The 14,116-nt window shown below is 41.5% G+C and overlaps 1 protein-coding gene across 1 annotated transcript in view; it reads left to right on the forward strand.

Moving 5' to 3' along the window:
• The window catches only part of USP13 (ubiquitin specific peptidase 13), a 151,801-nt gene that overhangs the window by 39,809 nt on the left and 97,876 nt on the right, over positions 1-14,116 (forward strand). Inside the window, exon 3 of the mRNA XM_004478961.5 lies at positions 2,940-3,000. Within this exon, the coding sequence (XP_004479018.1) occupies positions 2,940-3,000 (61 nt within the window). The remainder of the gene's footprint in view (positions 1-2,939; positions 3,001-14,116) is intronic.

Below are 14,116 nucleotides of genomic sequence, written 5' to 3' on the forward strand. Positions count from 1 at the left end.
CATATCACAAATTTATCCCTCTAATCTGTGTCCTTCTTTACTCATCACATCCTTTAATTAAAGCTCCTTGAAAAAGTTTCCTCATTGTCTGTACTACACCTCCCTTCAAGGCTCAACAGGGCAGCCTGATTTATCTTCCTTCCAATCCACTCAAACTGCAAAGGTTGTCAGTGACTTTCTAGTTGTCGCACTTGGTGGATGCTTTAGCCCATTTTCACTTGACTTTTTGGGTATTCGTTGCTGTTTTCCTTTTGAAACTTTGCCACCCCCCCCCCCCCCTTGGTATCTTTGGTGTCAGTCTTTCTTGGGCTTTCTTCCAGCCCTTTCAGACTTTTCTTTCTCACTTTCTTTCATTAATATTTCTTCCTTCATTGCCCCCTTAAATATTGGCATTTCCTAGGATGCCATTTGTGCACCTTCTTTCCTTTTTCTGAAAGCTGCTCTTCCTTTTCAGTGTTGTACACATCCTTGTTTAACTACTGTCTCTAAGCTGATGGCTGCCAAATTAATATCTCTCCAGAACCAAAGATATGACCATCCTACTATGACCTGAATTTTTTTACTTGAACATCTCATAGGTACTTCCTGCTCAAGGTGCTTAGACTGAACTAACTATCCTCTTTGTCAAAATTGTTCTTCCTCTTGAATTCCAGAGACTTAGACTTTGGATTTTGCTTTATTTCCAAGTTTGGTTGGTGAACAACTCCTGTCACTTGAGCTGCATCTGGAATCCATGTTGTCCTCTCCATCCCTGCTATTCTTGTCTGAGTGCTCATTCTCCCGTAAAAGGACTAGTGTGGTAGCTTCCCAACTACTCTTCCATTCTTGAAATTTGCTGCCTTTAATCCAGGTCTGCATACTGCACTCAAAGTGATCTTTCCAGAAGCATATTCTTTGTGGCACAGTGAAGCTCAAATTTCTGAGGTCACACCTTTGTTGCAGGATGAAGTTCAAATTCTTTTGCATGTAATTACAAAAGAGTCTCTATGAATCTTTCTGACCCTCTCTTGCTCCACCAGCTTTGTGCTCCAGCCAAAGCAATTTCACTTCTTCCTCGAACACACCATAATTTCATGCCTTTATACATGCTGTTTCCTCTATCTGGGATGCCCTTTTACTACTCCTGCTACTCTTTTTACCTGTTGTATTACTACATATCTTTTACATGCTCCTGGTGGTCAGAGATAGCAGTCCATCTGTCTGTCCATTCATCTATCCATCGTATCTATTGAACACTTGCTATATCACAGGGCTGATGCTCCTCTTATGTGACAAACCTCCCCAAGAGGAAATGAATTAATCATTTCCTCTTTATTATATGATTGTAGCTTTTTTGAACCTCTTAACATTCACTAGAATATACTGTGCTGCTTGTATACTTAAGTGTTTCCCTCCTGTGCTGGAGAGCTCCTCAAGAGCTGTGGGCTATGTCTTCATTCATTTTATACCCTAAGCTCTGGCATGGAGTCTGAGACATGGCCACAGCCGTGTTTGATGACTGAGGAGTTCCAGTTTCTCAAACCCTGTTGATTTCTCATGTTGGTTGATGCAGGCAACAGAGGTAATGATCTTTGGAAGGAAGATTTAGCTTTTTTTTTTCTTTTTAAAGTAAGTAGATATAATTCAAGTCTTCAGGTATAAGTATCATAATTGGAGAGAGCCTAATTTTCTAGCAAATCTTTATGCCACCCCTCTCTTTTTTTCTCCCTCTACCATTGTGAAAGAATAGAGGGGGCAGTGAGATCAGAACAGTTACGAGATGCCATAAACCTCTGTAGGAGATTTCAAGTGACCTCTAAGATTGCCTTCGATGCAGGTTTCATTTCATTCCTTTTGGTGGCCCGTAAGTAGAAAGGAGAGGACAGAAGCTCTGAGACCATCGCTGAGACAGATTAAGAGATAAGAATGTGCATTTGGCAACAGTATTTAAGGGACAGGTTTTTAAGCTAAAGTGTTCTGTGGTTTTCACATTTCTAAAATGTGAACTGTAAACCTACAGTAGAAGCTGTAAAAACTTAATATTAGATTCACAAAGATGAGTTAGTCTTTGATGTCAGATAATAAAATGTAGAAGAGGACACTTAGGGCTGATGAGAGCAAGACTAAAGAAGTAGCAAATGAACAACAAAGGCCTGATGCTGTAGGAATCTCTAGCAGATTGAAAAAGATGCTGGGTTTAGACTCACATACCACAGTATGTTGAAAACTTGCTCTTTTCTAATAACTAAAAAATACAGTATAGAAATAAGGTTTTAGCTATTTGAAGCAAAAATTATTATAATCCTATTTGAGAGTAAATTTTTTCCATGAGCATTAGAAGCATCAGAATGACTGACCTCATCTGTATAACCACTACTGGGTGTTTTATTTCATTGCTGCCAGGGACTTCCACTATAGGCAGAAAATGCACAAAGCTTAGGATGGCAAACACAGTCATCTATTGGCACTCCAAAGATGTATAGAAAGGTTAGATTGTGGATTAATAGGAGCAGACCATAAGTAAATAGTTATGGATGTTTATTCAATCTCTCAACAATAACTGTTGAGCATGCCTGGGGCCAGGCACTGGGGACCCAGTGGGTAAACAACGCCTTGAGCCACCATCCTTTTTCCGGAGTCATTCAATCATCAGGCATGGACGCCAGTGCTCTTGGGAGCACATGCTGATTTGAGGCTTAAGAATCTACTTTTCCTCACTCTTCCTTTTCAGAAGTGCTTTCTTTATAACTTGGTGAAAATAATCAGGAGGAACAATAGCACTGACCCTTCACGTACTGTTATTGACCAGGCCAAGTTCCTGTTTATCCTGTAATCTCTAGTCTAGGCTGAATATTTCCTCTTGCTCTTTATAAAAACTGGAAACCTCTAAGATGTATTATTCCCCCTAATATTGTTTGTTCCATAGGCTGCATTTTAACAATCTCTTGTTTTCCTTTCAGAAGGTAAGAGGGGCATCTGGTGGAGCTTTACCAAAAAGGAGGAATTCCAAGTTATTTTTAGGTAATGTAACTAGTTCTTTTTACTGGATTCTCTTTCACTCTCTGTATATGTACATGTGCATATTTGATTTAAATAATATGTTGTTTATTGCTCCACAACTTAAGGATGAGAGGAATAAATTAAAATTGAGATTGTCTGACATTACTTTGTAATTACTTAGTGGTGAAGGATGCTGTGAGTGATGTTAGTTTGCTAGCTGAAAGCAGATACTATGAAATAGGTTGGCTTAAACAATGGGAATTTATTAGCTTACATTTGAGGCCAAGAAAATGTCCAAATCAAGGCATCATCAAGGTGATGATTTCTTTCCGAAGACCTTTTGCTGGAGATCCTTGGCTCCTTTGCCACATGACAAGGCATATGGTGGCACCTGCTCGTCTTTCCCTTCTCTTCTTGGTTTTGTTAGCTGAAAGCAACAAAAGCTTTCTTTTTGTCTGAATTTCATTCTCTTTTAAAAGACTCCAGTAAGAAGGGAAGCGTTGGCCCAGTGGTTAGGGCGTCCGTCTACCACATGGGAGGTCCGTGGTTCAAACCCTGGGCCTCCATGACCCGTGTGGAGCTGGCCCATGTGCAGTGCTGATGCGTGCAAGGAGTGCCCTGCCACGCAGGGGTGTTCCCCGCATAGGGGAGCCCCACACGCAAGGAGTGCGCCCCGCAAGGAGAGCTGCCCGGCGTGAAAGAACGTGCAGCCTGCCCAGGAATGGCGCCGCACACATGGAGAGCTGACACAACAAGATGATGCAACGAAAAGAGACACAGAATCCCGTGCCACTGACAACAACAGAAGCAGACAAAGAAGAACATACAGCAAAATGGACACAGAGAACAGACAACTGGCGGAGGGTGGGAAGGGGAGAGAAATAAATAAAAAATAAATCTTAAAAAAAAAAAGACTCCAGTAATAGGATTAAGACCCATCCTGAATGAGGTGGGTCACACCTTAACTGAAGTAGCCTCATCCGGGTTCTACTTACAAATGTGTTCACACCCACAGGAACAAATTCCATTTAAGAACATATTTTTATAGCGTACATTCAGCTCTAAACCACCACAGATCCTTTAGCACTTTCTCTCTGTTGGGTTTAGTGTTTTGAAACAATTTTAGTGCCTGGAGAGTATTTGTAATTCTGCTACTGGTTTCTTTTTTGCTGCTTTTAAAGAAGAGTCAGTTTTTGTTTGTTTTTTTTTTTAATTAGCTAAACTCCAGACTTATTTGGATTTCACCATTTTTTCCAGAAATGTCCTTTTTCACATCCAGAATCCCACACTGAATTTAGATTTCATGTTTTCTTAGTCTGTTCCAACTTGTGATAGTTCCTTAGGTTTTCTTTGTCTTTAATAATTGTGATACTGTAGAAGAGTTCTGGTCAGTTATTCTGTAGGGTGTATCTTGATTTGGGTTTGTCTGGTATTTTTTCATCCTAAGCCTGGAGTGGTGCATTTTGGCAAGAACGCCACAGAAGTAACACGCCCTTCCAAGTACATAATCTCAACAACTCATGATGCTGGTGATGTTGACCTTGGCCACTTGCCAAGGTGGCTGTGTTTTCTGGGTTTCTCTGCTGTAAACTTACAGTAATTAATAAATATCTTGGGATGATGCTTTGAGACTATGCTAATCTTATTTCTCCTCAGCATTTTGCCCACTAATTTTAGCATCCATCCATGGATCTTGCCTTCAATAGTCATCACTGTGCTATTTGCCTAATGGTGATTTTCTGTTTTCTTCATTCAAAAGAGCCAGTTTTGCTTATGAAAAGGAGTACTGCTTTCTATGTCATGTAATTTCTGTCATATTTCCTATTAAATTTCTGATATGATTTTTCCAGGAAAAAAAGTGATTTGGTAATGTTTCACTAAATTTATGTCCTTAAATACTTGGGATTATTGTTTGAAAGGCAATTTCAAATGTGCTTGCTTAGTATGATTCCATTTTAGTAAAATTGTATATATACATTTACAAGTATATATATGTATATGTAAGTGTGAATGTATGTGTATAAATATATGCATGTGTGTCTAAATAAAGAATATATATACATTATGTAAATAAATAATAAATAATGGGGAGACTGGAGAAGCCTAGAGGAATATACCCCAAATTGTCAATAGTAGCTACTATTTCCTGGTATTAATCTCAGCTATTAATACTATTTCCTGGGATTAAGGTGATTTTTATTTTCTTCTTTTTGCTTATCTTTATTTAAATTTGTTTCTATTACAAATAAATGCTAGTTTTATAATAAAAAGACATATTATTTATTTGAAAAGTAGACACTGAAGATAGTCATGGAGCTGTTTCCTTCCTGGTTTGATTCTTTTTTTAAAAGATTTATTTAGTTAATCCCCCCCCCCCCCCCCGCCCCGTTCCCCAGTTGTCTGTTCTCTGTGTCTATTTGCTGCGTCTTGTTTTTTTGTCCGCTTCTGTTGTCATCAGCGGCATGGGAAATGTGGGTGGCGCCATTCCTGGGCAGGCTGTACTTTCTTTCGTGCTGGGCGACTCTTACGGGCACACTCCTTGCACGTGGGGCTCCCCTACACCGGGGACACCCCTGAGTGGCACCACACTCCTTGCGTGCATCAGCACTGCGCATGGGCCAGCTCCACATGGGTCAAGGAGGCCCGGGGTTTGAACCGCGGACCTCCCATGTGGTAGACAGACGCCCTAACCACTGGGCCAAGTCCGTTTCCTGTGGTTTGATTCTTAGTCCGTGCTGGACCTGACCTTGCTGGTTTCATACCTGCCTTTTACCTTGTGGTTTTCCTTAATTGGCTAATCTACAGTTGGTTTTTCAGACCTGATTAGTCTTCCCTGCTTCTCAATATGTCTTTGGACCACAATCCAAGTCAACCGAGCAAACCCAAACCAGCTTGGAATGAGCCCCAAAGCTGAAATGATTTAATACGCTCTGAGGTTTTGGTTGTTAGCTTTTCAACTGCCTTCCTTTAATATAGATAAAATAATGTCACTTCTTCCAAATTAGGTGGCTTCAGCATGCATTTTTGAAGGTGGAAAATTTTTTTTTCTTTTTCTTTTTTTTCTTTATTTTTTTTATATTACATTAAAAAAATATGAGGTCCTAATATACCCCCCACCCCTCTCACCCCACTCCTCCCCCCATAACAACAACCTCCTCCATCATCATGAGACATTCATTGCATTTGGTGAGTACATCTCTGAGCACCACTGCACCTCATGGTCAATGGTCCACACCATAGCCCACACTCTCCCACAGTCTACCCAGTGGACCATGGGAGGACATACAATGTCTGGTAACTGTCCCTGCAGCACCACCCAGGACAACTCCAAGTCCCGAAAATGCCCCCACATCATATCTCTTCCTTCCACTCCCTACCCCCAGCAGCCACCATGGCCACTTTCTCCACATGAAGGTGGAAATAATTAAACAATTTGACCTCATGTTGTTATTTTTCATGATTTTCTGTGGCCGAATGAAGAAGTTGACTGCCTTCTTGTTTTTTTTTTTTTAATTTAAAACCCCCCCCCCCCCATTCTGTTCCCCCTCAGTTGTCAGCTCTCTATGTCCATTTGCTGTGTGTTCTTTTGTGTCTGCTTGTACTCTCATTAGGTGGCTTCAGGAATCGATCCTGGGAACTTCCAGGTCCTTCTTGTGCCACCTCAGCTCCCCTGTTCTGCTTTGTCTTCTTATTTTCTTTCCTCTGTGTCTCTTGTTGCGTCATCTTACTGCAGCAGCTCTTCGTGTTGGCTGGCACTCCTGTGCTGAGTGGCTTTTCCCACAAGGCAGCATTCCCATGCGGGGTAGCTCTCCTGTGCAGGGCTGCGTACCTGCATGGGCCGGCACTCTGCATGGGCCAACTTGCCCTCACAAGGAGGACTTGGGCATTGAACCCTGGACCTTCTATATGGTAGATGGGAGCCCAATTGGTTGAGCCACATCCGTTTTCCCCCTCTTGTTCTTAACCGTTGTGTCATTTATTCAAAAGACCTTGAGGTTTGATTTCTTGAGTAATTATTTTGGTGGCAGAAGGAATTATCAAGTAACCATTTAAAAAATGAATCCATAGATAAGTCCTCAGGCTTTGTGCTTCATACTGTGTGAACCCCTTCCATCTCTTCTGTTGCTTCCTGGGTGTTTAACCCACCATTTCATTTCCCTGGTACTTTTTCCATAGGCTGTACTCTTTACACTTAGCATCCCATATCTTAGAAAATCATAGGATATGCTTAAAACTCATTCTAGCAAAAGGGTTCTATTTGGACTGTACTGGTTTTTAAAACATTTAAAGTTGAATGCCATTAGTGCTGTGGGGCTGCCTCAAGCCCCCTTTCTTCCTCTTGTTTTATACCTAGGTGCTTCACAAATTTATGCTAACTACTTCATCCCAGTAAGTATTTGGCTTTGCAAACCCTGATTTATAACCCCCTCAAACTGATACTCCTCATCTCCCAGTAGTGGGCACTTTTCTCTGGTCACACTGATCATGGTTCTTTATTCAACTTGATGTAGCCTGTAAATTAATTTCAGTGATAGAGTGAATTAGGATTATATCCAGTTTATCTAACAGAAAACCCAAAATTGTGGTGACAAACAAGGTAGACGTTGTTTTAGTTTCCTAGGCTGCTCAAGCAAATGCCATGAAATTGTTCAGCTTAAACAATGGGAATTTATTTGCTCATGGTTTTGAGGCTGGGAATATATCCAAATCAAGGCATCATCAAGATGATGCTTTTCCCCCAAAGAGTTGGTGTTCTGGGACTGGCTGCTGGTGATCCTCATCTCCTCTGTCACGTGGCAAGGCATATGGACATTTCCAGTTAAGCTTCTTGCTTCCTGTAGCTTTCTCTCTCTCATGTCTGAATTCATTCTACTTATAAAGGGCTCCAGTAATAGAATTAAAACTCATCCTGATTGGGTTGGGCCACATACACCTTAACTGATGTAGCCTCATCAAAGGTCCTACTTATTACAACGGGTTCACACCCACAGGAATGGATTAAATTTTAGAACATGTTCTTCTGGGGGTACTGTTTGAGGTTGCCAAAGATCTGCTGATGCAAAGTACAGAGATGTGTTGGCTTTTATAAAGGAGATTTATTTGGGGTAAAAGCTTACAGTTCCAAGCCTGTGAGAAGTCCAAATCACGGCACCATAAGAGGTGCTTTCTCACCAAAGTCAGCTCCCATATGGGGAAGCAAGATGGCCGCCAGGCTCTGCTGAGGTCTCTGCCTTTCTGGAGCTGTAGGTAAACGTGGCATAGGGCTTGTCTCTTCTCGAGCTGCTCCGTGGGCCCAGCCTCTAGGGAGTATCATGCTTAAGTGATCCTCTAGTCCTCTCTCACATGGCCAGATCAAACATGGCAGCTCCCTTTTTCCTGTGTCCTTCTTTTTCTGTGTGTCCATTTATGTCAGACTCAGGAAGGAGGTGGAGACTCAACCTGAGTCATGCCTCACTGGCATAGTCCAGTCAAAGCCCTAAAGTGATCTTACCAAGTTATCTTATCAAAGGACCCTCAACCAAATTTAATGCCATCACAGGGTATCATCACACCAACAGGAATACATTAGTTTAACAACATAATCTAAATAATCTCAAACTGCTCCAGGTACACACCAGCAAAGATGTTTCTTTCTTTCTCATGTAGAAGATGTTGGGAAGCAGCAAGTCCAGGCTTGCTCCACAATTCATCCTGGTCTGTGATTTACAACATCATAGCCTCTTCATGGTCCAAAATAGTTGTTGGAACTCCAGCCATCATATCCCTGTTCTGGAAAGCAGGAAAGAGAAAGCTGGAAGGACAAAATGTTTATGTCCCCATGGAGTCATCTTCCTTTTGTCAACCTTTCAAAAATAACTGTGCTACATTTAAATTTATACCTCTCTGGTCAAAAGGTAGACTGCACCTAGCCGCAAGGGAGACTGGAAAGAAAGTCTTTTAACTGACTTCATTGAATAAAATTGGAGGTCTGTTACCAAGGGAGAAAGGAGAGAATGGATAATGGGAGGTAGCTAGCAGCTCTGCCACAGACTCCTCCCTTAAAATGGACATTGGGGTTATTCTTTCCAAGGATAGGAAGAGAACTAAGAACTCTCTTTCAGTCTTTCTTTCTTGAAAGAGAAAGTGTGTTTTCACTTATACTGAAATGCAGTCATAATGCCTGTCGTCCCCTTCATAAAATCGATGTAGATGGCTAATGCTTTATATTGGATTGAGGCTTTTTTTCCCTCTACTCAATTGATGACTCTGTGAATAATTCTTTTTCTGTTGACTCAACAGTGATTTTGGAACCATTGAATTATTCAGATCTTCAGTATTGGGAAACTGAGGCCATTCCTGATGCTACATAACTCCTAAGCTATGAAGAAGCAGGGTAGAGGAATGGATTCCTAATAACTTCTGGGCACTCTCCTGCCCCTCACTGGTTGCATCACTCTTGTTTCCAGTTACATTTATGTTCACTCAAGTGACATGACAGTTAAGGATCCTTCCCTCAGCTCTATCTTTTATTGTTGAGCCAATATATAAAGTATTTTTTTAAACCTCATAATTATTGGTAAATTTTAATGATTTTTATTTTATACTTTTGTTGTATTTGGGGTTTTAAAAATATTATTTGAATATGTAACACATGGACAAAGTATAACGTTCAAAATTGAAAAGTAAATTTTTCTTGGGAAGTGGATGTGGCTCAACTGATAGAGAGTCCATCTATGATATGGAGGGTCTAGGGTTCTATACCCAGGGCCTCCTGACCTGTGTGGTGAGCTGGCCCGTGTGCAGCGCTGCTGCGCGCAAGGAGTGCTGTGCCACACAGGGGTGTCCTTCATAGGGGAGCCCCACATGCAAGGAGTGCACTCCACAAGGAGAGCTGCCCCGTGTGAAAAAAGTGCAGCCCGCCCAGGAGTAGCACCGTACACACGGAGAGCTGACCCTGCAAGATGACACAACAAAAAGAGGCAAAGTTTCCCAGTGCCACCAAATAATGCAAGCAGATGCAGAAGAACACACAGCGAATGGACATAGAGAGCAGACGGGGGGGGGGGGGGGGGGGGGGGGGAAGAGGGGGAAATAGATAAAACATAAATCTTTAAAAAAGCAAAAAAGTAAATTTCTCTCCCTCCCTTCCTTGTCTCCCAGGCACTTGGAAATTCTTTCCAGAAAAATAATAAGTTCTGTTTTGTACATCCTTGTGTATCGCTCCAGAGACAGTTTATGCATATCCAAGCATATATGTGTATATATATGGGTGTGTCTCTGTGTGTGTATTGGTATACTATAGATGCCACCCTCCATCCTCTGTATTTTGCTCTTGACATTTAATAATGTGTCTTGGAGATTGGTCCATATGTGTAAGTGTGGAATTACATTCCTTTTAAAGCCTGTATTGAATGGATGTACTGTGATTTACTTAGTCAGTTCCCCACTGATAGATATTTAGTTTAACATTTTGCTTCTATAGGTGACTCAGCAATGCATAGGCTTGTATGTATGACTTCTGCATCTCTGAGCATTTGTAAAAAAATTCCTGAAGTGAAATTGCTAGATCCCAAGGTGTACCAAAGAGGTTGCATCAGGTTTCACTCCCACCAGCAATATATGGGAGCACTTTTCCCCCATAGCCTCACCGATATTGGGTCTTAGTAAACTTTATGATCTTTACCATGTTGATAGGTAGGAAATGGTAGATAGCATTTTATCTTGTATCTGTCTTGTTTGGAGTGAATGACATCATCTCTTCATATACTTAAGAGTGATTGTGATTTCCTTCCTGTGAAAGGTGTGCTTATACCCTTTTTCATTCTTCTGTGGATGGGTAGCTTCTTTCCTGCTCTGAGATTATAAGAACATGTGTCTGTGTTTTCTTTATTGTTCACTTGAACTCAACAAGGATTTAGCATATACCCAAGTACTTGCTCCGTACCTGGCCTTGGGCAGAGCCGAGGCTCAGGAGGAATTTGATGAGGCCCTTGTCCTCGCTGAGCTCACAGGCCAGTGAGGATACCATGTCAGCAGTTAGCAGAACACCACTGCTGCTCCAGTCTCCCGCGGAGGAGGAGTGGATGATTGGCTTTACTGGGGGGGTTTGAGGAAGGCCTCACAGGGGGGTAAGAGTTGAGTCCTAGTCTTGAAGGAGGTTTTTAGTTCATCCTTTGAAGGGGACTCTGGGAAGCAAAGGGGAGCAAGCACCACAGAGGCACAGAGATGCACATGCACCGCGTATATGGAGAGGGAAGGAAGAGAGGCTGGAATAGAGACTGAGGGGAAATGGGTAACAGTGAGCTTAGGAGGTTGGTTATAGCCTGACTATGAAATGCCTTAAATACCATGCTTTTTGATTTTTCTTCTTTAGGTAGAGAGGAGGCATTAACATGTTGATTCTTAAACTATGCTCTGAGACAACCTAGTGCAGGGGCAGTGTTATACATTTTAAATTTTTGAAGGAAATATACTGATGCTTGAACATTGTGTGGACTACTAGTTTGAGGTAGTTCATAGTTTCAAAATGAATTTGTCCAGTATTCCTTTCAATGCCTTCATATCTTTGTGAAGTTTTTTTTTTGGTGGTTTCTATGGTAAAAAGCAGGTGCCATGCTAAAATCAATGTGGAATAGGAAATAAGGGTGGCAATATCCAATCTGATTCTAAAGAAGTTGTACACATGACCCATTAGAAAGGAGTTGTGCCTGTTTAAGAATGAAATAAAACATTCTTTCAATTTATTTGTATTTTTAAAAAATGGTTACAAGTTGTTAAAACATAAATACTTATATGTTGTTTGGACCTTCTTTTGGCTCAGGGGACTCAGTAAAAAAATTAGCAGGATGTTTAGGGGTGCTGTGAAATGAGAAAGTTTGGGAGACAATACATTCACATTTTTTAATGCCGAAAAGGGACATTATTAGGTTGTCTTTTGGAAAGATAACTTGCAACAATGTGAAAGACTGTGTATTTGGGGAATAAGCTGATATAAAACTTATTGTTTTGTTATGTATCCTCAAGGAAATACCCCTGTACTTGCAAGGTGATTCTGGCCTAATTTCAAAAATTTTTTTTTAAACAATAAATCTATAAATGTATACAGGTGTGTAAATAACTAATGTATTTAAAAATTATATCTTTCATGTATAATAAATAGTAGTGTTAAATAGTCACATGTTTTACTGCCCCCCCTTTCATCTTTGACAAAGAGGGGTAAATGAGTTAAGTTCTTCCATGTCTGAAGATTGGGAAGTTGGAGAGCTACACTTTAACCTCAGAGAGCTTACATTCCACCTTTTTGACTTAGTTCTGGTGTTCATGTGCCATGAGAAACAGGTTGAAAGTGGAAAATTTATTGAAAGTCCCAGGCATGGCCTGTTCAGAAAACTCACCCAAGCCTATAATGACTAGAAGGTTCAAATAAATGCAACAGCATTTTGAGGTTTCCTTCTCTGAGGGTTAAAGAACATGTTCTACATTCAAGGAGCTTTCCCTGTGCCTTCCTGTGCAGGTAAATAGATGGTAGCATTACACAGCACTAGAACAGCCAGATTACTCCCCTCCAACAGATAAATTAAAAATCAAGGGAAACGGACTTGGCCCAGTGGTTAGGGCATCCATCTGTCACATGGGAGGTCCGCGGTTCAAACCCCGGGCCTCCTTGACCCGTGTGGAGCTGGCCCATGCGCAGTGCTGATGCGCGCAAGGAGTGCCCTGCCACGCAGGGGTGTCCCCCACATAGGGGAGTCCCACGCGCAAGGAGTGCGCCCCGTTAAGGAGAGCTGCCCAGCGCAAAAGAAAGTGCAGCCTGCCCAGGAATGGCGCCGCCCACATTTCCTGTGCAGCTGACGACAACAGAAGCAGACAAAGAAACAAGACGCAGCAAATAGACACAGAGAACAGACAACCAGAGGAGGGGGGAATTAAATAAATAAATAAATCTTAAAAAAAAAATCAATGTGCTAAGGCTGAAAGAATTCTGAGCTAAGAATTGGAACCCCAATTTTATTTAGGGATCCATTCCTCTACTGTGCTTCTTCATAGCTTAGGCAAGTTACTACTTGGGGACATGGGTATGTGGTGCTAGCCACTTCTTCCAGGGATCTGGGAGGGATCCTTAGTAGAGTTAGGGAAGAGTGTTTTTTTTTTTAGTTAAAAAAAAAATTAACGGTAGAGAAAGAAGCCATCCAGGTATTGCCAGCTAATAGCCACAAGGCAGAGTATGGGAAGTTGGGATCCCCCCCAAATGGCCCCTAGGCTATGCTTACCCTGTACATTCCTCAGCTACATGTTTTTGGGGTGGTAAGACACTACTTAGGGAAATTTGGAAATATAGGTTTTTACTTAGGGTTGTGGAGTCATGTCTCTTTAGGAGAAACCTTAGATTTGACCCTCAAAATCAGAGTGTAGTTTTCCTCTGTTGGATTTTTCTCTAATTTGGATTAAGATGTTTGGGAAAGATCATGGTCCCCTTCCAGCCCATTTAATGAAAAATAAAAATAAACTATAAACTAAATGTTAAGAAGTCCAACACGTTTCTGCCTTTTTGCATGAGAATAGTTTTGCTTATTTTACAACACCTATAGGTTACCGATTTAAAAAAGAGCAAAACCCGTGAATAGTGCTTTTGATCTGTGTGCTTTTCTATTGTACTTAGTGTGCTGGTGTTAACCTCCTAACATCCCATTCAACAGACATTTACCAAGTGTGTGCTGTGTGCAGGCACTGCGCAGGGGCTGGGGATACGGAAGGGGTATAGGGCCATTTCTCGCTGTCAGAGCTTACAGTTTGGAAGCATTTGAAGTTCATATCTCCTCCATACTCATATCACAGAGATGATCCCCACATGATATCATGGTCTTCCAGAAACTTACTTCAGGATTACTTTGGAACTGAGGCAGCCAAAAGGAAGGGAAGGCATATGTGACACTTTTTTTTTTTTGGCTGTCAAATGATCCTATGTTGAAACACAAAGTTAAACACAGATTAGAATAGAAGAGAGAATTCTACTCACTTACTTAGCTTAGGGAGAGACCTGCCTTTAGAATCATCTAAATGCAAAGCTCCCACGATCTGCCCATGGCAGAAATCTCTTGCAGGACCTTCCAGCCTCGTTCCTCCAGGAAAATCCCTGGGCAGCTGCTAAGGGCAGCTG

This window comes from Dasypus novemcinctus, chromosome 4 (genome assembly GCF_030445035.2).
Source record: "Dasypus novemcinctus isolate mDasNov1 chromosome 4, mDasNov1.1.hap2, whole genome shotgun sequence".
Lineage (NCBI taxonomy): Eukaryota > Metazoa > Chordata > Mammalia > Cingulata > Dasypodidae > Dasypus > Dasypus novemcinctus.